The 24,193-nt window shown below is 35.8% G+C and overlaps 1 protein-coding gene across 1 annotated transcript; it reads right to left on the reverse strand.

The window, feature by feature from the left end:
* Positions 1-843: 843 nt before the first annotated feature.
* Positions 844-21,479, reverse strand: LOC113513446 (uncharacterized). Its single transcript, XM_052902119.1, has 10 exons — positions 21,123-21,479; positions 19,214-19,388; positions 18,598-18,772; positions 17,843-17,940; positions 16,494-16,655; positions 14,525-14,719; positions 13,937-14,101; positions 12,333-12,405; positions 2,284-3,214; positions 844-1,317 (listed from the first exon to the last, which is right to left on the reverse strand). The coding sequence occupies exons 1-10, from the start codon at positions 21,287-21,289 to the stop codon at positions 1,047-1,049; spliced, it is 2,412 nt and encodes an 803-aa protein (XP_052758079.1). The 5' UTR covers positions 21,290-21,479; the 3' UTR covers positions 844-1,046.
* Between the last annotated feature and the right edge of the window lie 2,714 nt (positions 21,480-24,193).

Raw genomic sequence — 24,193 nt, forward strand, 5'->3', positions numbered from 1 at the left:
TATTGTGACATAACAATAACAGTTGGACATATATACTTTTGTTCTATCACCAATAGTTTCCGCAGCGCACGCGACGAAAGATATTTTATAGCATTTTTTTACACCTTGAGTTACGTTACTACGTTACTACGATTAGGAATCCTTACTAAAGTTTTAGTAAGGATTCCTAATCTTTTCTAGCAATAAATATAGCCTATGTTACTCAAGGTGAATGTAGCTTTCTAATGGTGGAAGAATTTTTGAAATAGGCAAAGTAGTTTTTGAGTATATTCATTACAAACATACATACACACAAAAATACAAATCTTTCCTCTTTATATTGGTGTAGATTGTATTTTTAAACGTGTAAAAAAAAGAAAAAAAAATAGTCACATCAAAGAATCAATAGATTAGAGATTGTACTTAATACCAAAGACCGGTATTTACCTTTATTTGTATAGAAAATCCAAATAAAAATCATGACACACACACACACACACAGAGAGAGAGAGAGAGAAATTTTTCTTACACAAACTTTGTCTTGTATTTAATGAGTTTAACGGCTCTTAAATGTTAATAAATATAAGAATGTTTCATGCCATTCTAGCAGACTCCTCGACCGATGATGTGAGCCTGGTGTATGATATGTTTGGATGTAGTTTTTAAGATCTACCTGCATTGAGGCCTACATCTGAGCATAAGTAACGAAGCTATTTTTTTTCATGACATTCCTTTAGTTCATGTTATTTGATTTTGCGTGAGGTATCTGTTATTATATATATATATATATATATATATATATATATATATATATATATATATATATATATATATATAATATATCCAATAATGCCTAAAATTGATTAAGGTACGATGGGACTGACGTGCTTAAAAGGTCAAAAGTCCCTAAATAAATAAAGATAAAAAATCTCTCTAACAGAAAACAAATAAGTGTCAATAAATACTAGGATTACATAGTTGAAGTAGAATGAACAAAGTACTAAAATCGTCTAAATTTTATCCTGCATATTATATATATTTGTATAATGTATCTCAATAGGAAAGTATTACACAACGGTCGGCCCAGTATAAGCCCCAGCGAATATACAACTGCTGCTCTCCCCATCCAATAACATGAAGCCAAACGGTTTATTTGCGATAAATTCCCTTCCAATCACCGAAGCAGCGCCGGTTCCTACATTGGATACCACATTTATCATGCCACCGATAATCGTGTTTGGGGTACGATCCACAGAATCTTCTAAACCCTGGTTGCCCACCTTCAGCAGCACCCGTTGATGGTAGCTTCCTGGTAAAGCTGGCGGTTGTGATATGTAACTGCAAATGAAGATTTTTAACCATTAATATCCGGAGAAACGGATTGTCAGTAATGGGGAGGTTGGTTCCTAATGCTGTCATATAAAATATACCCTATCAGGTCGACCTCCACGCGGTTCCCCCTGGAAACTATAGTGACTAATTTATCGTTGAATTCGTCACGATGGGCTAACTGATTTGCCTTTTCATCCTCACCTATCACCTCTCACTGGTACCCCCCAAGGTATACCGATAGTGCAGGCGGGATTACCATGCCATTTTCACCCTTAAAAAACCCTATTTATATTCCAATTTTAATTAATTCCGACGGTTGATTGGTAGAGAATGTTACTAGCATTAAGTTCACTTTTTGTACCATATTTTCTTTTGATCATTAAAGTTATTTTAATATATAAATATATATATATATATATATATATATATATATATATATATATATATATATATATATATATATATATATATATATATATATATATATATATACATTGTCAAATAGTCCCGACGTAGAATGGGCCACACCTTATTTCCCGTGGGTGTCGTAAGAGGCGACTAAGGCAACTTAATGATTGAGGAATGGGCAACAGTGTCCCTCTTAAAACATCTCCATAAACCAAACTACAGTTGCCAATCCGCCTGCCAAACGTGGCAACTACTGGAAAATTTCCCTGTGGTAACTGCCATAAGGAACGCTCGTTCCTGAGTTGCATATACACATGAATACCATAGATCTCGCAGAATACATTATAACGTTCGTGTTACCTCTGATGCGTTATCATTCCTAAATAATTTATTTAATTACCTTAAAATCTTAATCATTGTGTCATTTTTAGTATAATTAAGCATTCATTTTCTCATTAACAGTTTCACACCGTTGTGAATGGAAGAAACCATTAGTTCCTAATTACCTTCATTATTTTGGATATGGAATCCTATAAAGAAATAAATAAAAATGCTCGTACTTACCTAGTAACGCTGGGATTGCTCCATAATTCCTTAATTCCCATATTTTCGAGAGCAATCCGCGCATCGAACTCGAAATTAATATCAAAACGAGGTATCGCTACCTCTAATGGAACAATACTCTCCTTCAAACTCTCTAAGATTTCGTATAAATATTTGGTAAGTAGTCTACCGATAAAGCTTCTGAAGAGTCCCAAATCATCGTTCATCACGATGATCATCTTGTATCGGCCATTATGTCCGACGGGTAATTCGAGAACTTTAGCGTTCAAATGTGGCAAATGAGCTAACCTCACCCGCCTCTTCATTCTCATGAGATCAACCCTTCCGATCTCTTTGCCTGCGTCGTTGTAGAACGGTGCATTGCTTTGAATCTCACTTTCGGCGAAAGTGTACCTCCAGAGAAATTGAAAATCAATAGAATTGAAAAGTGCAGAGTTACCGTTCAGAATAGGCGTCGAATGAAACTTTAGTAGCTGGCGTAAATTCTCAGCGGCAAAGTTCGGATCACTTTTGATCGGGGAGAAAGCCAATTCGAGGAAACTGCCGTCCGCGAATTTTGCCCAATTCGGCTCCACTTTTGTATATTCATCGAGTACGAAAAGGTTCTTGCTTACAATTTCGACGTCGTCCCCAGTTTTAGGTAATTGTTTCAAACCAAAGTTGTAATACTGCTCGCGGAGACATTTCTGCTCGGGAAGATTTAGAACAGCGAAGAGTTCTTTCTGGTATACCGGATCACAGCCTTCGGCAAGAGTCATAATCGAAAGCCACACAGACAATGGGGAGAATACATAGTGACTATTATTTTCTGAGATTAAAAGGTTGAGTTTCGTGTAAAACTCATGTAAAGCCAGTTGAAAGCGTTTATAAACGTCCTGATTGCAGACATCTGGCTGACGGTTAGGTGCGTCTCCTTGGAAGAACTTTTGTGCTGTATTTGATAATGTATTAGTTAACCCACCAAATAGATCTAATCCACTGCCATCCTTGACCAGGATTGCAGCGACCATTAAACTAAGAACTAACACCTTCATTATGAACTGAACGGTTCGTAATTCACTGACTATTAGTGGAATGATCGTTCGTTCACAATTTATATTACAATTCATTTGTCTTTGTGGTTAGGCGATGCCTACGTGTAGGAAATTAATTTAGTTTGTAATTAATCGTCAACTAAATATAATATTAATATATCGATAAGGTGAACAAAAGAATTTAAAGGTAACTGAAATTGATTTGAAGACATAATATTGTATGTTTATGTAATAATAATAAATGTAATACCACTTATATATTATCACACTAAGTCATATAACACCATCATTGTACGCGAGGTATCATTCAGGTCGTTAAAAATCATGTCAAAATATCACAGTCACCTAAAGAAGAGAAAATTATCCACTGATCCATTTGTGAGTTAAAAATGGAAGATCCTAAGGGCCTACCATGAAGTATTTTCCGAAATTTCGGGGACGAACGAAACAAAAATTTGATGTTAAAATTACATAATACATGTTGTTTAAAATTATTAAAAATATTAAAAGATCGTTCCTTTGGACTATTAGAATAGGATTTATGATGAACGAAATGTTAAGCTCCATTTACTGGGTTGATTTTGATACGAACAAAAACACGAAATGGAGCCCGAAATTTCGGAATTTCATTTCATGGTAGACCACCTGGATCCATATGTGGGTTAAAGTAGAAAATAAATTTTCCCTAAATGTCATTATTATATTAGCCATTATTTGTCCATGGCTGAACATAGGCCTTCTCCATACACTACCATAACGAACGGTCCTGAGTCACCTGCACCCACCGACTCCCTGAATGTATATGTGGGTTACAGAGGTAGGTATATTTACCCTGAATTCACATGTGAATGTGAAATCAAGTGAGGCAATATTACATGTTCTTTTTACTGTGCAAGCGGGATGGCAACTGCAGTTTGGCTTTTGGTGATGTTTCAAGCTGCTGCCCATCCCTTCACCATAAGCTCATTAAGTCGCCCTCTCCCACGGTAAAGGAAGGGGTGGCCTATTCTATCCGGGATCTACGCGGCTATTTTAGTATATTTTACCAGAGGGAAACTGTACACAAGTCGTTTGCTTGACTACCTCTGTCCCATTTGTGTTTCTACCGTGAAGCAGGTGCGTTTGCATGGCTGTGTTTCGGTTTGTCCTCAGGAATGGCAATGCATGGGGGGTATCATGGGCGAAACAGTATACTCTGTTATGCCCATGGTGCTGCTTATGTCTACGCGTGGTCATCAGGTGGGCCGTTAGCTTGTTTGCCATTCTAAGTTGCATAAAAAATATTTCTTATATTCTTTTATTATACTTAATAGATAATTATTAATTGTAATAAATACTATTTGAACTCCATCGGCTGTAGAAATACTTATTTGCCACTCGTAATACGAGGATAAAAAAAACCTTACCTATCTTTTTTCTTTCTTTCATAATATCACTGTAGCACTTGTTTATAATTTTCTAATTTTTATTCAAGCCATTGTGAGCGTAAAAACGTATGTGGGACGTGACAGAGGCGTCACGTGACTAAAATGCTTATTTGATTTAACAAAAGTAACAGTAGTGCTGTGCTGGTAGGTTTAAACTTGCTTTGTGTTGTGGGTACCGCTCTTAATTTAATTAAACGGTTACGAAAGTGTAAAACCACAGTACTGGGGAGGGGGAGGGGGAAGGATTGTTAGTAATGGGGTCTAAATGCCACAGTTTTTTTTCTATAGGTGATAATGGAATGGTAACTCCGCCCGCGCTATCGGTATACGCTGGCGGGGCACTAGTGAAGGATGAAAACAAAAACAAGTCAGTTAGCCCATCGTGACGAATTCCACTAGAATTAACCACGATAGTTTTCAGGAGGAACCGCGTGGAGGTCGACCTGATAGGGTGTATTGCTAGCAATGGGTCAATTAGACCCCATTATTAACAATCCCTTCCCTCCCACTCTGCCACACTGTTAGCAATATACTTTATCAGGTCGACTACGCGGTTCCCCTTGGAAATTATCGTGGTTAATTCTAGTCATTCGTAATTCAGTACATTCGTCAGGATGGGCTAATTGACCTGCTTTAATCCTCACCTATCATCACTCACTTGTGTATACCGATAGCGCAGGCGGGTTTATCATTAAAAAAAATTTCACCTATTAAAAAAACACTATTGTCTAGAGGAATAACACAAGAGATGAGGGTACAAGGAATGTTAGTAATGAAGAATAGCAGATTGCTAGCAATATATATATATATATATATATATATGGTTTATGTATTATATGTGCATTTCTTATGTGTATATTATATTTATATTGTGTATTGTATATACGCTGTCAGGTCAACCATCACGTATCCCCACAGGAAAACATCGTGGATAATTCTTGATGATATTCTCACGATGGGCCAACTGATCTGATTGACCTATTACTGCTACCTGGTGTTACTGGTACCCAGTCAGCGTTTTTTTTTTATACAACTTAGAATGGCAAACAAGCTGACGGCCCACCTGATGGAAAGTGGTAACCGTCGCCTATAGACATGAGCAGTACCATGGACATAACAGAGTATACTGTTTCACCCATGATACCCCCCATGCGTTGCCATTCCTGAGGACTCAGGTGTTATTCCTCTGTACTCTGTAAATTCATGCCATATCCCACCCTTCATAGCGTATACTAATATCACAGTATGGGTTACTATTATCACACGTAACTACAGAGGCTACATTAAGGGATTCTTAAAAAAGGGGTAGAGGTTTCTAAAGGGTAGGCAATGCACGCGTAATGTCATGGGAACCACTTACCATCAAGTGACCCTTGCTTGCACTACCATCAAGTGAAGCTTATTTGCCAGCTCAGTGGCATAAAAAACATAATATCAGACATAAAACACAAGAAATAGGTTTATTTTTCTTGTAATTTTTCTCTCCCTCCTTTATCTCCTTGTATATTTTGAAGATAATATGGACATCATGCATTGCAGGGAGTCATTTGATGCAAGTGGCTTAAGACCGGTCCTTATATATTATATAATGGCTGAGATGATGATGATAGGCGTCACAGTGTACCTATTCTGTGCTATCCGTGGTGCTGTTACTTTCCATAGGCTACAATTAATACCACAATCATGTCATTTGTTTTAAATAATAAATTTAATATAATCTTATATATAAAATTCTCGTGTCACGGTGTTTGTTATCAAACTCCTCCGAAACGGCTTTACCGATTTTTATGAAATATTGTGTGCATATTGGGTAGGTCTGAGAATCAACCAACATCTATTTTTCATACCCGTCAATGATAAGGGTGACCCTCCCTAAAATATTTTTTTTTCATTTTTATTTTATTATGATTTAGCATTGAAAAATACATACAACTTTAAATTTTCATCGTTTTACGATCAAGTCCTGTATTTTAATTGCGATTTTTATATTTCGCAATAAGTGGTAAAACAACGTTTACGGGGTCAGCTAGTATAATATAAGAACATACGTGTTTTTATAAAAAAATTCTGCATCACTAAACAAAAACATATGTAGCATTATATTTTATCTGTGGGCGTCTCTCCCATTAAATGGCACCAAACGGTCGGTAATAACAATAAAATATCAAATTTAATAATATTCACATTTGAAATACGCTTGATTTAGGGCAACGATAATAAGCATGCGAATTTTATCAGTATTTCTTTACGAGTAAGATTGACATTCGAATGACACATGGAATGGGTCAATAACGTTAAGGCACGGGTCGATAGAACACGACCGCTAATTATTAACTAAAATAATACAACGCAATTAATTTATAATTATTTATTTTACTTATAAAATAAAGAAGCTTAGGATTATAATGCCTAATGGGGATAGTTAGAGGTATTTCAAACAAAAACAATAATTGTTAATAATTTGTAAAACAATAATGTATTACAAATTACTGTTTACATAAAACAATAGATTGTAGTATGTTAAAATGTACTGCACCAAAATGGATACTGTTTTCACTGTTGCGTTTCTGAATTTAAATCTGGTATATGCTTTATCTATGCCATCGTCGTGCTCATGAAAGACTAAATTAAATTTGGTGGACACTTTACCTTAATACGCTATTTATTTATTTATTTATTCATTAGTACAAATATGTGTACATGGCGTACTTAATGCTAAAAGCATTCTCTCCCAGTCAACCATAGGCAAGTGTCGGAATACTCGAATGCGGTACTACTAATTATTGATATACATACATACTAAAATTACATATATAAACGAGTAAATATATATAAATTACAAATATACTTACACATATATGATATATACTATATTATACACGAATTTAGGAATAATATAAAGCACTATATTTAGAAGTTATTCCATTGATTGCCTACTTCTGAAATTCACATGTTCGAATTAGAGGATAAATAACTAGTAATGCATATTATTACTTCACTAATATCACAATTGTAAAGGCTTGAGCAGTAATTGACGCATTCGGTCAAACAATCACATCATCATCATACCAGCCTTCAACTGTTCACTGCCTTATAAGCCTCTTTGGGCCAGTACTTGCCACGGTTGGCAGGCGGATTGGCAAGCGCAGTTAGGCTTTGGAGATGTTTTAAGAGGGACGCTGCTGTCCCTTGCCCTCGCTTAGTTTTACGACACTAACAGGTAAGGAAGGCGTGGCCTAGTCTATGCCGGGACCACACGGCCAAGGTTAAACAATAATTAAGTACAAATAAATACTTTGTGGCGTCTGTAAATAAATATTGTAAATATTCATCTCATAGCCACTTGTCAACATCATTACCTTCTTCTCCATCAAGTAGGTTAATTTAATTGTACATAGATATTTCACCTCTTTCTATCTTTCGCACTGGACATACAGACATGACAGCGACGTTTACTTCTCACATTCATTTTTGCTGTCATTCTCTCATTATATGAAAATCAATAATATAATCAAGTTGGTTGTTACTTATTTCGTCCAAACAACTACAACTTATGCACTGGCAAAACCTCCCCTTATGGGAGATTAGGAAGGTTAACAATTGATACTGTCATATTATCAAATACTTATTCATAAATAGCACTATAACGGGAAAAGTGTATATAAAATCACATCTGAAACAAACAAAATATATTTTATTAATTATTCATAAACAGTGGAGTTTTTCAAAATGCGCAAGTATATATGTGTAATGCAACTTAGAATGGCAAACAAGCTGACGGCCCACCTGATGGAAAGTGGTAACCGTCGCCTATAGACATGAGCAGTAACATGGACATAACAGAGTATACTGTTCGCCCATGATACCCCCCATGCGTTGCCATTCCTGAGGACTCAGATGTTATTCCTCTGTACCCAGTAAATTCACGCCATATCCCACCCTTCAAACCGAAACACAGCCATGCAAACACAACTGCTTCACGGTTGAAACACGAATAAGACAGAGGTATCCAAGCAATCGACTTTTGTACAAAGTCTCCCTCTGGTAAAATATTATTGTATATAGGTATATATGCATTTAAAAATAAAAGAATTTTCATCGTCTCTCCGATCAAACTATTTATTATGCTCCTCTCCGGGGGGAAAGGGATTGTTAGCAATGGAGTTTGCCAGCCCCATTGCTAGCAATATGCCTTATCAGGTCGACCTCCACGTGGTTTCCTCTAGAAACGATCGTGAACAATTCTTGTTGAATTCGTCACAATGGGCTAACTGAGCTGCTTCATCCTAACCTATCATCCTGCACTAAGGGCTCGCCGGTGTATACCGATAGCGTGGGTAGGGTTACCATTCCATTAGCGATAAGGTCGCCCATTGTTTTCCCATTGTGATCATTTCTTGTAATTGTTTACATTTATAATAAGTTTACTATTGTAATCTTATGGAGGAAACAATAAAGAGTATCTATCGACAAATGGAGTGCAATGTAAAATAAATTTTCCATAGCAAAATGCATTGCATCTAGCATTTTAAGACGGCAACAACCTTTTAAAATCGCGTGACTTGCTGTACCGTGTACTTTACAGAATTATATGAAATAAATATAAGTAGATATTTATAGAGTTTTATCTTTGAAATAAGCCTTGCCAAGAAAATCGTAACTGCTATTAAGTTTATATAGAAAATTACCATATAATAACATTATATATATTTATATTTATACAACTTAGAATGGTAGACAAGCTAACGGCCCACCTGATGGGAAGTGGTAACCGTCGCCTATAGACATGAGCAGTACCACGGACATAACAGAGTATACTGTTTCACCCATGATACTCCCCATGTATTGCCATTCCTGAGAACTCAGGTGTTATTCCTCTGTATCGTGTAATATATATCTAATATACAATACTGCCGTGTGGTCCCGGCATAGAACAGGCCACCCGTTCCCCGTTCCACCTTTGTGGTATAAAAAAAAATGTTCCCAAACCCCCCTAACTTTAATTAGAGCAAAATTTGTGTTTTTGATTTATATTTATTTATATAATAACGGCCCGTTCCGGCATCGCACGGTTGACATTTTTAACATTTCCCTTCACTGCTCTGCTCCTATTGATCGTAGCGTTATGAAAAGTATACTATAACCTGCCCAGGAGTATGAAGAATAATTGTACCAAGTTTCGTTAAAATCCGTCGAGTAGTTTTTGTTTCTATAACGAACATACAGACAGACAGACAAAAATTTTATTGATTGCATTTTTGGCATCAGTCTCGATCACTAATCACCACCCCCTGATAATTATTTTGGAAATATATTTCTTGTACAGAATTGACCTCTCTACAGATTTATTACAAGTATAGATAAGTATAGTCATAGTATAGGTTTAAAAAATACAATCGAATAGAGAACCTACGCCATTTTTGAAGTTGGTAGATAAAATACAGCCCATTTCACCTTTCTATAATTGAAAGAATTTTTGTAATCAATAGGGTGTCTAAAATTTGTCTATTTCAAACAAAAAAACAATGTACCCTTTTTATAATCTTTACTAATATTATAAACGTGAAAGGGCGTTTGTTACAAGATGTGACAGTGAAATTACATAGTACAGAGTCACTACACCTTAGTTCTCATGCGAGGTATCATGGGCGACACAGTATACTCTGGTACTGTTCAAGTCTAAAGGCAACGGTTACCATTTTCCATCAGATGGCGGCGGTAGTCACTTACCATCAGGTGAGCCGCATGCTCGTTGCCCCCTGTGTTGTAAAAAAAAAGATAGGCTTCCAGCTTGTTTGCCATTCTGAGTTGCATAAAAAAATAAAGCGCCTTAATGGCTTAATCAATCACTATGAAATTCCATATATACGTGTATATATGGAATGGAAAAGGCTATAGGCTACTTTTTATTCCGGTCAGTAAACATATCCCGGTCACGCAGCCGAAGTCGGGGATAAAAGCTAGTATTACATAGTTTAAATTACTGACCTACATCTGACTTTCATGGTTTTGCGGTTTGTTTGAAACTGAAATCAATTTATCGATGAATTTATTTTGTCTGTGGTTTGAGTTTCGTGTTGTCAGATGTCAGAGGTTAGACTCGCACAAATAAAGTATTTATTTTAAATTAATGCTTTAGACGAATAATTTCTTATTACTGATATAAATCAAAATTAAAATTGCATTTGGATTTTTGTTACGCAATCACGTTCAAATGAGTGAATGGATTTTAATGAAATCTGGTATATAAATAAACTAGCGGCCCGTTCCGGCTTCGCACGGATGGACATTTTTACAACATTTTAAAAAGTGGTTATTGTGACACAACGATAATAGTTGGACATACAGTATCGTGAAGTTTTTTATAGTTATTGATATTTTCTTCAATATTGTAAAACATACTTTTGTTCTGTCACCAATAGTTTCCGCAGCGCACGCGACGAAAGATATTTTATAGCATTTTTTTACACCTTGAGTTACGTTACTAAAGTTTTAGTAAGGATCTCTAATCTTTTCTAGCAATAAATATAGCCTATGTTACTCAGGGTGAATGTAGCTTTCTAATGGTGAAAGAATTTTTACAATCGGCAAAGTAGTTTTTGAGTTTATTCATTACAAACATACACACAAAAATACAAATCTTTCCTCTTTATAATATTAGTGTAGATGTAGAAGTGTAGATTCTAGATCAACAAAAAAAAATTGCCAGATACAATTATTGCGGAGCCCTAAAAATAGAAAATAAAGAAAAATTTAAAAGCGTTCGAGACCTCCGTAAACTATCTTAGATAAAGTAAATAGGTCTTTTATGGGAATGGACATTACATTTTATGGTTCCGATGGAGGTATCGAACATAATAATTTACCACAGCGGCACCGTATTGTACACTTTCACAATTTAATATGATAGCAATTTTTTTTGCAACTTAAATAACGAACAAGCTGACGGCCAACCTGATGGAAAGTGGTAACTGTTGCATAAAGGCATAAACAGCACCATGGATATAACAGAAGATCATTGAACATTCCTAAAGACTGTCTATGGTATGATGTTTTAAATTTGAATGATGGAACAAAAAAAATTATAATAGGGACTGGCCTGGAAATCGATGCAATAAATGGAGCTTAATATTTCGTTCGTTATAAAATCTACTATAATACAGAGATATTTTAACATTTTTAATATTCTTAAACAGCATGCATTATGTAACTTTAACATCAAATTTTTGTTTCGTTCAGCAACGAAATTTCGAAAAACATTTCATGATAGTCTTTTTGCTTTTATCGTCACTTATCATCTCTCACCATTGGCATAATTTGGGGGGGGGGGGGGGGCTTGAAATAGTAGCATATGCACTCTTCTACCTGTCTTTACTTATAGCTGAAAACTCAGCTCCTTATTCTGGGGTGGACACGGCCACTATCGTGGTAGATTCTTGAATTCATCACGATGGGTTACCTTACTTGTTTCGATCCTGACCTATTATCTCTTACTGGTGACCTGCCAGCGTAAGCCCATAGAACATGTGGGGTTACCATTCAATTTTTACCCATAAAAAAACATAGTTGATGTGAGCGTACCACTTACCTTCAGGTGGCAATTCGACGTCTATACTATCATTCAGCGTGACATTCCTTATGAAGTCTTTGGTGAATACATCCTGAAAAAAAAAAGTACTAAAAGTGACATAAGTTTTTCAAAGCACTTTCTTCCACACACAACCACTATTTGGAATCAACTTTCAGCAGCACTATTTCCGAACCGATACGACATCATAATCTTCAAGAAAAGAGCATATTCCTTTTTAAAAAGCCGGCAGCACACCTGCAATGCCGTCGGTGTTTTAGGTGATCATGGGCGGCGGTAGTCACTTATCATCAGGAGAGCCGCATGCTCGTTTGCCCCCTGTGTTACTATATTACTACTTTATGTTTTGCTTCAAATTTTTTCTAATAGTTTTTAATTATTAATTATAATAATAATAATAATAATTTATTTGCTCGACATGTGGTACAAAGATCTTAAATGGTAACCGAGCTACACATTTCGCCTTATCTAAAGGAATGCAAATTTTGTCTTAGCACATGTTAGTTAGTTTTTAGTGGCTAACATTTTAAAGTAAAAAAATATCAATTACGTATGTCCAAATAATTATTGTAAATACATATTAATTGTTACATTGAATTAGTTAATTATGTCAACATTTAAAAATATTCGATATTATAGGTTATAAAGCATTAAAATTGTACATGTCATATTATTAATATTATTACATAGAGTGCATTCTTAGTCTAATCTACCATTCAGACTTACAAATTCTTTTATCGTGTAAAAACATTTACTAATAAATTCCAAATTATTATGTAGAGCTTAAGAACATACAATAATCTTTAATATTATAAATGTGAAAGTAAGTTTGTTTGTTTGTTACCTAATACCGCCTTAACGGCTTAACCAATCATTATGAAATTTGGTATACACATACATGGGATGGAGAACGATATAGGATACTTTTAATCCCGGTCAATGAACTAATACCGGTCACGCGGACAAAGTTGCGGGTAAAAGCAAGTATTCTAATAAAGCTATTACTGAAATATTTGGATTTTATGATAAAAATGGTTATTGAAAAATACGAAGCCTAAATAAAGTAGGTACCAGAGGGAGACTTTGTACAAAAGTCGTTTGGGAACCTCTGTTCCATTCGTGTTTTTACTGTAAAACAGTTCTGTTCGCATGGCTGTGTTTCGGCTTGAAGGGTGAGACATGGCAGTGAATTTACAGAGTACAGAGGAATAACACCTGACTCTGGAATGGTAACGCATGGGGGGTATGGTGGGCGTAACAGTATACTCTGTTATGTCCATGGTACTGCTCATGTCTATAGGCGACGGTTACCACTTTCCATCAGGTGGGCCGTCAGCTTGATTGCCTTTCTAAGTTACATAAAAAAAAATGGAAAAGAAGTAGGTGCAATGTTTATAATAGCATTAACATTCGCTAACAGAATACTTTTTAAATAATCAATCAGAAAATTTGAAAAATGTTTTTTTTTTTAAATTGACAAATACACACAACTAGATAGATATATAAAATATAATGTTAAAATATAATATAATACAAATATCTTTAAACATTGCCACAATACGTTAAGCTAAAGTATGATCGCTCTTAATTTGAACGAAACTCACCATAATCGTATAACCGTCTGTCGAATTGAGCCCATAACGACGCGGCGTGAAAGAGACGGCGCGACTCTCTTCGTGCACGTTAACGAACGCGAAAGAGAAGGAATGATACATATCACCCTTCATCGGCAGGTGGCGTTTCACCCATAAAGTTACAGAGTTCGCCAACTGAAAGAGAAATAAATTCGTACATTTTTACAGCTGTTTTTAGATGTTCCATCAGCATATCAGCTGTTAACTGTCCACTGCTGAACAAAAGCCTACTCCTAGGGGTTTTTTTTATGGGTGAAAAAGGTATAGTAACCCCGCCTGCGCTAACGGGATACGCTGGCGGAGCACCAGTGAAGGGTGATAGATGAGAATGAAAACAGGCCAGTTAGCACATCATGATGAATACATCAGGAATTAACCATGATAGTTTCCAGGAAGAACCGCGAGGAGGTCGACCTGGTTGGGTATATTGCTCGCAATGGGATTCTCAGTCTCCATTACTAACAATCCCTTTCCCCCCGCGCAGGCGGGGTTACCACTCCATTATCATCCATCAAAATATACAACTTTGTAACAATAATGAACTTGAAGTACTCATACCTTATAGGGCCTGGCCATCAGCCCCAAAGGGTCTTTCGCTATAGCCATTAACTCCATGTTCTGTAGTAACTTCTTTTCGTATGGTCTGACTTTAGTCATATCACAGCTCAGTAAAAGAGGCGCCGACCACATGGCGTATACGGCCAAGTGCACTCGACTTTGGCTGTTTGACAGTGTTCCTGTGCCGAATATCAGCTGCAAATAAGAAAAAAATATTAGCGGTAAAGGTATTTTTTAATGTATGATAATAGATTGATCGAAAGCCATGTGGTCCTAGTATAGAAAGGACCAACCGTTCCTTTCCGTGGGTGTCGTAAGAGGCGATTAAGTGTATTTATTGGTCGATGGATGTAGCAGCGTCCTTCTTAAAACATTACCAAAGACTAACTGCAATTTTTCTTAATGGATGATGATGGAATGGTAACCCCGCCTGCGCGGGGGGAAAGGGATTGTTAGTAATGGAGACTGAGAATCCTATTGCTAGCAATATACCCAACCAGGTCGACCTCCTCGCGGTTCTTCCTGGAAACTATCATGGTTAATTCCAGATGAATTCATCATGATGGGCTAACTGGCCTGTTTTCATTCTCATCTATCACCCTTCACAGGTGCTTCGCCAGCGTATCCCGCTAGCGCAGGCGGGGTTACCATACCATTTTCACCCATCAAAAAAAAAACCCGCCTGCACTAACGGTATACGCTGGCTGGCTAACTGGCGGGACACCAGTGAGGGATGATAGGTGAGAAAGAAAGAAGTAGAGGCTAGTAGTATCACAATGGTGTGATGAATACACCTGGAACTCAGCACGATGGTTTCCAGGAGCGACCATGTGACAGGATACTAACAATGAAATTGGTAGTCCGCATTACTAACAATCCCCTCACTAACTGCAGTTGCCAACCCGCTTGCTAAGCTTGGCAACCACTGGCAAAACCCCCCCAATTGGAGGCTTATGTCCAGCAGTGGACAGTTAATGGGAGTTAAAATGGTAGCCCCACTTTAACGCCTGGAAAATGCTTTATGCAGACCCATACACCTTGTGGGAGTTGAATGGGTACTGTGGGAATCCCCCGTAAGGTAGGAGTGTACCCACCAAAAACCAGACGATATACCCTCGAGGTGCCATATATCGGAAAGATGGGTTCGCTTTCGCACTCACCACATCTCCGACAGCAGCGACTCGCCCCCTGATGGTAAGAGCAGGTCTCCTCTCTCAAGATAGGCTGGCGTGCTCACCCTACCACTCGGGGGACGCGCCGGTATATTAGCACTACCCCCGGGGTGGTAGCCCCACTTGTGCTATCGGTATACGCTGGAACAGCACCAGTGAAGGATAATAGGTAAAGATTAATGTAAGCCAGCCAGCCCATCATGGCGAATTCATCAGGAATTAACTACGATGGTTTCCAGAGGAACCGCGTAGGGATCGACCTGATGACGACCTGTTTGCCCTATTGCTAGCAATGTAACCTCATTGCTAGCAATAGGACAGGCAGGTCGGCTGGCCCATCGTGACCTATCATATTGTCCCTTACTTGTAACTTCTCGTTGACGTAATAGCCGACTGCATCGAAAAACACTCTAAAAATTTTCCTTTCATCTTAAATTTTTGATGTAACATTATAAAATTCCCAATAGAAATCCAATGAATGTTTGAAAGCGTTTGTAAAATCGTTTTTAGACATAAATTTCTTTGGTTTAACAAGGTAACTTTAATTGGTTTCCTGTTAGATTAGCCCTGATTTTGTATCCCCTGGCATTACTGTCGATTTCATGTTTGTAATAATATTAATTTTCTTCCATGGAAACTTGTTCACGGAACTTTCTGTCCGCAGGGACTGCGTAAACTAGATACACGTGTAAAGTTTTATATTATAACACATGTAAGTTTCCAGGATTTCCTTACCGTCCCGCGAACGAAGTCGCAGGCAAAAGCTAGTACTTCATATGAATTGTTCTGAAATTTACCATATCAGGGTCATTCCAGTGTCCGGGACCGTGGTACTGCTCCAGGATGGGGTATTCCTTCTCGTAATGGTCGATGATGGCCTTTACAGCGGACCAAGAGAGGACCACATCGTGGTAATTACGCCATAAATTGCAGTATCTGGCGACTGAATCATAGTCGGCCTGCGAAAAAAAAATCTATTAACTTTTTACTAAAATTAAAGTCCCTTACTTTAGAAAAAAAAAACTTTTATTAATATTAAGTGACTTTACTATTAAATTCGACACAATAGGCTAACTGACCCGTTTCATTCTCACCTTTCATCCCTCACTGGTGTTCCGCCAGTGTATACTCGTATTGATAGCGCAAGCGGGGTTACCATTCCATTATCATCCATTAAAAAAAGCTTAATCCTCCACCGGTAATTTGCCAGCGTATATCAATAGCGCAGATAGCATTTATAAAAGTGGGCATGTAGGCAACCAATCTCTTTCAAACCTACGTAGTATGGACGCCTGAAACACTATGTCACATGTAGCATATGGATGCCTGAAACACTATGTCACATGCGTGTTGCCGAAGCTAAACTTAATAGCAATCCAGTTCACGGCTCACCTGATATAAAGTGGTAACCATCGCCTATAGACATGAGCATGAGGAGTACCATGGACATCACAGAATACACGGTGACACCCACTAAGTCACTGTGCTAAGCTATGGACTAAAAGTAAATGCATTTTTGTGGGTGATAATGGAATATGTTAGTAACCCCGCCTGTGCCATCTGTATATGCTGGCGGAGCACCAGTAAGTGGTGATAGGTGAGGTTGAAAGCAGGTCAGTTGGCCCATCGTGACGAATTTCACTAAAATTAACCACGATGGTTGAGGGGAAAGGGATTGTTAGTAATGGAGACTGAGAATCCCATTGCTAGCAATATACCCAACCAGGTCGACCTCCTCGCGGTTCTCCTTGGAAACTATCATGGTCAATTCCTGATGAATTCATCATGATGGGCTAACTGGCCTGTTTTCATTCTCATCTATCACCCTTCACTGGTGCTCCGCCAGCGTATCCCGTTAGCGTGGGCTACCATACCATTTTCACCCATCAAAAAAAACCTACGTAGTTGCAGAAAAATTAACAGTGACGTTCTTGACAATCTTCTTGTCTTAGCAATTTTATCAAACAATATTTTGTATCGCGACTTATTATATCTGGAATAATTTACTGTAAATATTATTCATTATACAATCTCGTACTAAATCTTTCTTTCTCTCACTCCTTCTAGATCTATATATACAATCATCAAGCCCACATCTACAGACATATTATCTAATACAATTATTTATTTAATCATAATAATTTACCTTCTTATTATGTATGTATTCTATATAGTAAGGCCAACTACACGAGTACACCATCGGTTTGCCAGTTTCGTTCAAATACTGACCCAATTTGATATACGCTGAAATTGTTTTATAAACATAATTATTCTTTGCCAACTCTAATTAGATAACTACGTATCAAAAACATAATGTTTTCGTCAACTGTAAATAGTTTATAAACAAATCCATCGACAGAATCGCTTCGGTCAACGATTGTATGAGATAGAACAAGGAAGCGCATACCGTCATCTCGTTTTTTCTCATGGGCTCGCTAACGATAACGGTAATGATTCTATAAATAAATTCGTTTGTGCTTTGTCTAGGCTGGATAGATCTAGACTGTTTGCAGATAGTTCAATATGAATTTTGTCAAAATACACAAAAATAGTTTATATTGTTAGGTCAAAAATATTAAACTGTCTTTAATAACACAAATAAGATATAGAAACGCACGGACGCACGCACCCACGCACGAACGCACGCTCGCCCGTACGCACGCACGAACATACAAACGCACACGCACACACACACACGCACACACACACACGCACACACACACACGCACACACACACACACGCACACACACACACGCACACACGCTCACGCTGTTAGCACAAACGCACACGTGCACAGAAAAATATGGCGAAATTAGGAACCTCCTTTTTGAAAGTCGTTTAAAAAGGATATTATGATTTTTAATACAATCTGTATATACAAAATGGCCACCAACTCTAACCTATATTGAGGTAGTCCTCTTCAACGAAGCACCCATCAACCTTTAGATAGTCCACACCCCACTCGGCGAAGGTCTTGGCGTCGGTGCTGAAGTGGCCTCTCGAGCCTGGGTACCTCATGCATGTTGTGGTAGCTATATTGGTATACATACCAAATTTCAAGCCACGTGCGTGGATCTGGAAGGATAACGGCGGATATGTACATTATGCTGTGAAAATAACTAATTTAACGGACAATTAAAATAGATTTTTATTCAAAACTAGCTTTTTGCCCGCCGCTTCGCACACATAGATTACAGAAGTAGAAAAAAAGTAGAAACAGACTACGTATCGATATGAAATTTATATCAGATTTGAATTTTTTGAGACTTTCAAAAACCACTGTGAAACCTGTATCCAATTTGGTGCAGTAGTCGCAAGAATTGATTTATAAAAGCTTTGTTGACATTATTAATACGGGGATAAAATTACTACTATTAAAGTATAAAGAATAAACAGTGGTTTGAAATTTTTGACATATCTTGATCGTTTAAGTGACAATTCAGGATACATTGTGTCTGTCTAGACATTAGGCTACTCATAGGAAACACAATAAAGTAATTTAAAAGATGTACCAACATAATCAGCTATGAATTTCATCCCTCTTGGAAACCTCTTTTTATCTGGAACGAGTCTTCCATATTCATCACGTTTTTTCTCTGACCAACAATCGTCTATGATGATATACTCAAAGCCCGCTTCTTGGTAACCTTCTTTGTAGAATGTGTCCACCACTGACAATATAAGCTGTTCACTAGAAAGAACGAATATTTTACTAGCAACATTATATTTAAATGTTGCCTATATGGGTATGTTCTTTCACTTATGTACTTTATGTATTATAATACTATACTGCCATTATGTATTTTACATACTTTTATGTCCCTTTGTATACCGCATTTATTGCAAAAAAAAAAAACATTTATTTTCATGTGTTTCTGTTGTAATATATGGCCTGTTTCAATTTAATGAAAATGTAAACAAATAATTAATTGACTTGAATAAAATATCTAATAATTAATTCAATGTATCAATTTGTTATTAATTTAATTTAGAGAGTAATTCTGTGATAATTTCAACAACAATTGGTTACTTTTTCATAAGTTCTAATAATCGAAATAGACTATAGCTATGCTAGCACAACTCAATTTGAAACAGATGATATATAATAATTATAGGGTATGAAGGTATAACACCTCTGTTCTTAAGAATTTTAACATACAATACACCACAAAATATGTCATTTCTATATCTATTTAATCCAAAATCATATGGAGAAAGCTGTGGATAAGTAGTTCTTGATTACAAGAATAATTCTTTACAAATTTAAAAACCAACTTAAAAAACTTCATACCAACTTAAAAAAAAGAGGTTCATATTTTAGTTACATGTTTTTTAATGTTTGTTACCTCATAACTCCATCAGTTGTAAATAGATTTAGATTTTTTTTAAATCGAAAGGATGAACTTATAGATTGGTTACATAGATTTTTTTTTAATTTATTCAGTAGTTTAGTTTTAAAATAAAAAAAAATAACTGGTGGAATATAATTTAATTAGGTATACATTTAGATTAGTATAATGATTTCTCAAAAATAAAAGCAATACTCCTAATTAATATGGCAGAGAGGGGGGAAAGGGATTGTTAGCAATGGAGTTTGCCAGCCCCATTGCTAGTAATATGCCTTATCAGGTCGACCTCCAGGTGGTTCCCTCTGGAAACCATCGTTAACAATTCTTGTTGAATTCGTCACGATAGGCCAACTGACCTGCTTCATGCTCACCTATCATCCCTCACTGGTGCCCCTCCAGCGTATCCCGATAGCACAGGCGGGGTTACCAGTCCATTATCACCCATTACAAAAAAATATGGCAGAGAAAACATTAATCAAACATTCTCATTATCAATAGATTTTAATTAATATTGTGGTTTAAATTATTTAATATGAGTTGATTATATTCACTAAAGCCTATGAATATTGTAAATGTGAATTTCGTAGAGGTTTGGATGTAATCAATCATGCTAAAATAGGTGAATATATTAAATATGAATGCTTATAATGTGAATAGTATAGTTGTTTGTTCAATTATTTTATTATTAAAATATATTATAAAATTGTAAAAAAAAACTGTCACTACTCTGAATAAAAATAAATGAGATCTTGTACACAGGTAGGTCATATCACAATACATAGCATACTTAATATACTGATTTATGCAGCCAAAGCTATGAGAAACAGTAATTCTATAAAACTTAAATTGGGATATACTTTTATTTGAATCTACAACAAGAATTCTACCACAACAAGAAGAATTAACAAGTGTTGTGATAAAATAAAAATTGATTTTGAATAGAACAGAAATGGAACTAGACTGTACGGTAAAACAATCATTGCCTACCCTATTTGAAGATGGGGCGAATATGTAAAAAAGTCAACAGAATAGATTGTACTGTTTGTAAACAAATATATTTGAGGTTATAAACATACTCGAGGCATTTTTCCGGTTTGTCGTCACATTTATCGCCGCACATGTAATAGCCCCACGACATCCACCCCATGGGAGGTGTTCGAGCCAACCCATTGTCTAGTAACCGCACTTTGTCGAGGAAAAATGCGAAAAACAACGCTATCAACTGTCGACGTAACCGGAACATGTTCAAATTGAAATTCCATTAAACCTTTAATCACAATTCATATTTGAAAAATATGATAATCATCCACAATACAATTATCGTTTTTAATGTAATTCCATAATAATATCTCGAATTTCAGATTAAAAATAAGTACATTATGTATTGCAAGTTTTATTATTGTTTTGATATTTTGAATATTTTCAATTTTGACAGAACGCCGTAGTGTTGTCAGACGACATTTTTAATTTCTATCCAATTATCAAAAATGCACACGTTCTTCAAATTGATACGATTTTATTTACTGTTATTCGATTACAAATTCATTTTTTATTACATTTTACCTATACTTTTACTGCGTAGCTACTACGGAAATAATAAAAATACGCCTTTTTACGCCTACTTTTTCACCTCATGTTTCATTAATATTTTCTATGTATGTATACTGTTATTTTTAATGACTGAATAATGGACAGCAGTATCCCTGTTAAAACATCGTCATTACGGTTATCAATCTGCCAGTCAAGCATGATAACCACTGGCAAAGTTTCTCTTATGGGCGAGACCTATGTTTAACAGCGGACAGTTAATATCTAATGTAATTAATTCTGTTAATGTTTATAAATGCCCACCAAAACTGTATTTTTTTTTTATTGAGTAAGTATAAAATATATATGAAAACCATTTTTATATATGTCTCATACAGGAATAATCTGAAAATAATTTTATATTTTTATAATTATTTATTAAAAATACTTAATACCAAATACCAAATTTTAAGTACCTAGTATAGTGCTAGTGATATAGCGTAATAACGATAGCTTAATACCTTTACAGTACGGAACCTTAAAATAGATTGTAAACAGTTAATCTTTATGAAACTTCAGACGTTCAACCAAATGGCAACTCCCTGTTTAAATTACTTCACACTCTTGTAGAGAGCGCAACAGATAGAAAGGAAGGAACCCTCCAGTTATTTTAATTGCTGACATTAATAAGATGGATGTTGACAACCTGACACAAAAATTATGTTCACCAATTTCAAATTAAAGATATTTTTCATCAAAATACCTGGATTTAAAGACATTATAATTATTATTTGAAATAATGTAAATGGGGAATGATATAAAAAGTGTTACATTATAAAGACAGTGTAAATATAATCTGAAAATGACGCTGATTAGCACCCTTTACCCTTTTTTTTATTTAACTTAGAATGGAAAACTAGCTGACGGCCCACCTGATGAAAAGTGGCAACCATCGCTTATAGACATGAGCAGTACCATGGATATAACAAAGTATACTGTTTCGCCCATGATATTCTGCGTTGCTATTCCTGAGGACTCAGATAGTATTCGTCTGTATCCTGTAAATTCACTGTCATATCTCACCCTTCAAACTGTAACACAATCATGCAAACACAATTATTTTACGATTGAAATAGGAATGGGACAAAGGTGCTCAAGCAAACGACTTTTGTACAAACACTTTTTGGTAAATCTAAATGACATTTGTACACTACTTAGATAAATCCATTTTTAATAACTTCATTACTTTTTAATTATAGTCGTTGCATTGGACTATTTAATTACCATTTTCGTATTAAATAAATATATATAGTTATTAATGGAGACTACAAAATTTCGCAATTGTATTATTACTGATTTATTTTCCACAGAACTTTTCGAAGAAAGTTCTCGTGTAAAAATCATTTAGGACGCGATGTGACCGTCATCAAACACAAGGCGTCACGTAGGGACGGGCAATCGGTGAGCAAAATAAAAAGTAACTGTATCTACCCGATTCAGACGATTTAAGAAAAGGGTCAGAGGAACCCGACGTGTTATGGCTTCCACTGGTGTTTTCGTAGAGACGAGTGGAAAGGTCAAGACATAAAACTATAGAGCGACATAAAATAGCCCCATTCATGGTAGCTAGATAGGTATATATAAGTGTTGTATACATTTACCCCACCGTAGTTACCTAATCACGTTGCTAGGTAATGAATTGCAAAATTAATATTTAAGTGCGAGTATTTATTAAATATTCGCGGTCAATAGGCACTCATCCACGTCAAATCCATGCAAAATAAAGGATTTTAACGTTTATCGGTCTCCTTTTGATTATTATACGCCTACATAATGGATGATATAATGTATATTATATAAAACATTATATCATCCATATAATGGAGAAACGGACGGAAATGGAGGAAAAGTATAATAAATTAACATTGAGGCCTGTACTTTCGCAGACTTTACTGAAAGAAAATAAAGCAATAGGTATTCTTTTATATAAGTATAGTAAAAAAATTTGAAAATCATAAATGCAAATTATAGTTAAAATCTATTAAATTTCATAAAAATATGTAATGGGTTTTAATAATTCTATTGCTAGTACCTAATATACCCTGTCAAGTCGACCTCTGTGAAGTCCCTCTGGAAACCGTCGTGGTTGATTAACTTGGGGGTATATAAAGACCGCTTATGACCTAGTTGTTTTACAAATTAAATTGAGCTAAAATCATAACTAAGACCAGCTAATTTGTAATCACGTGACCTAAACCTGTCAAATTTTTTAAAATTTGTAATATGCAGCACCCTGGTAAATTAATTATGATAAACAAACTTATTATAAGTTCTTATCTATCAACCCTTACCAGTATTTCATCAGTTTAAATCAATATTTATTTATTCATTAGTACATATATGTGTACATGGTGTACTTAATGCTAAAAGCATTCTCTCCCAGTCAACCATAGGAAAGTATAAGAATACTCGAATGCGGTACTAGTAATTATTGATATACATACATACTAAAATTACATATATAAACGAATAAATACATATAAATAACAATATGCTTGCGTGAAATACTAAAAAACTAAAAACTCAATTATTAATTTAGTTTTCTTCGTTGACAGACCAA

Source organism: Galleria mellonella, unplaced genomic scaffold, assembly GCF_026898425.1.
Source record: "Galleria mellonella isolate WM207_F2 unplaced genomic scaffold, CSIRO_AGI_GalMel_v1 utg87, whole genome shotgun sequence".
NCBI lineage: Eukaryota > Metazoa > Arthropoda > Insecta > Lepidoptera > Pyralidae > Galleria > Galleria mellonella.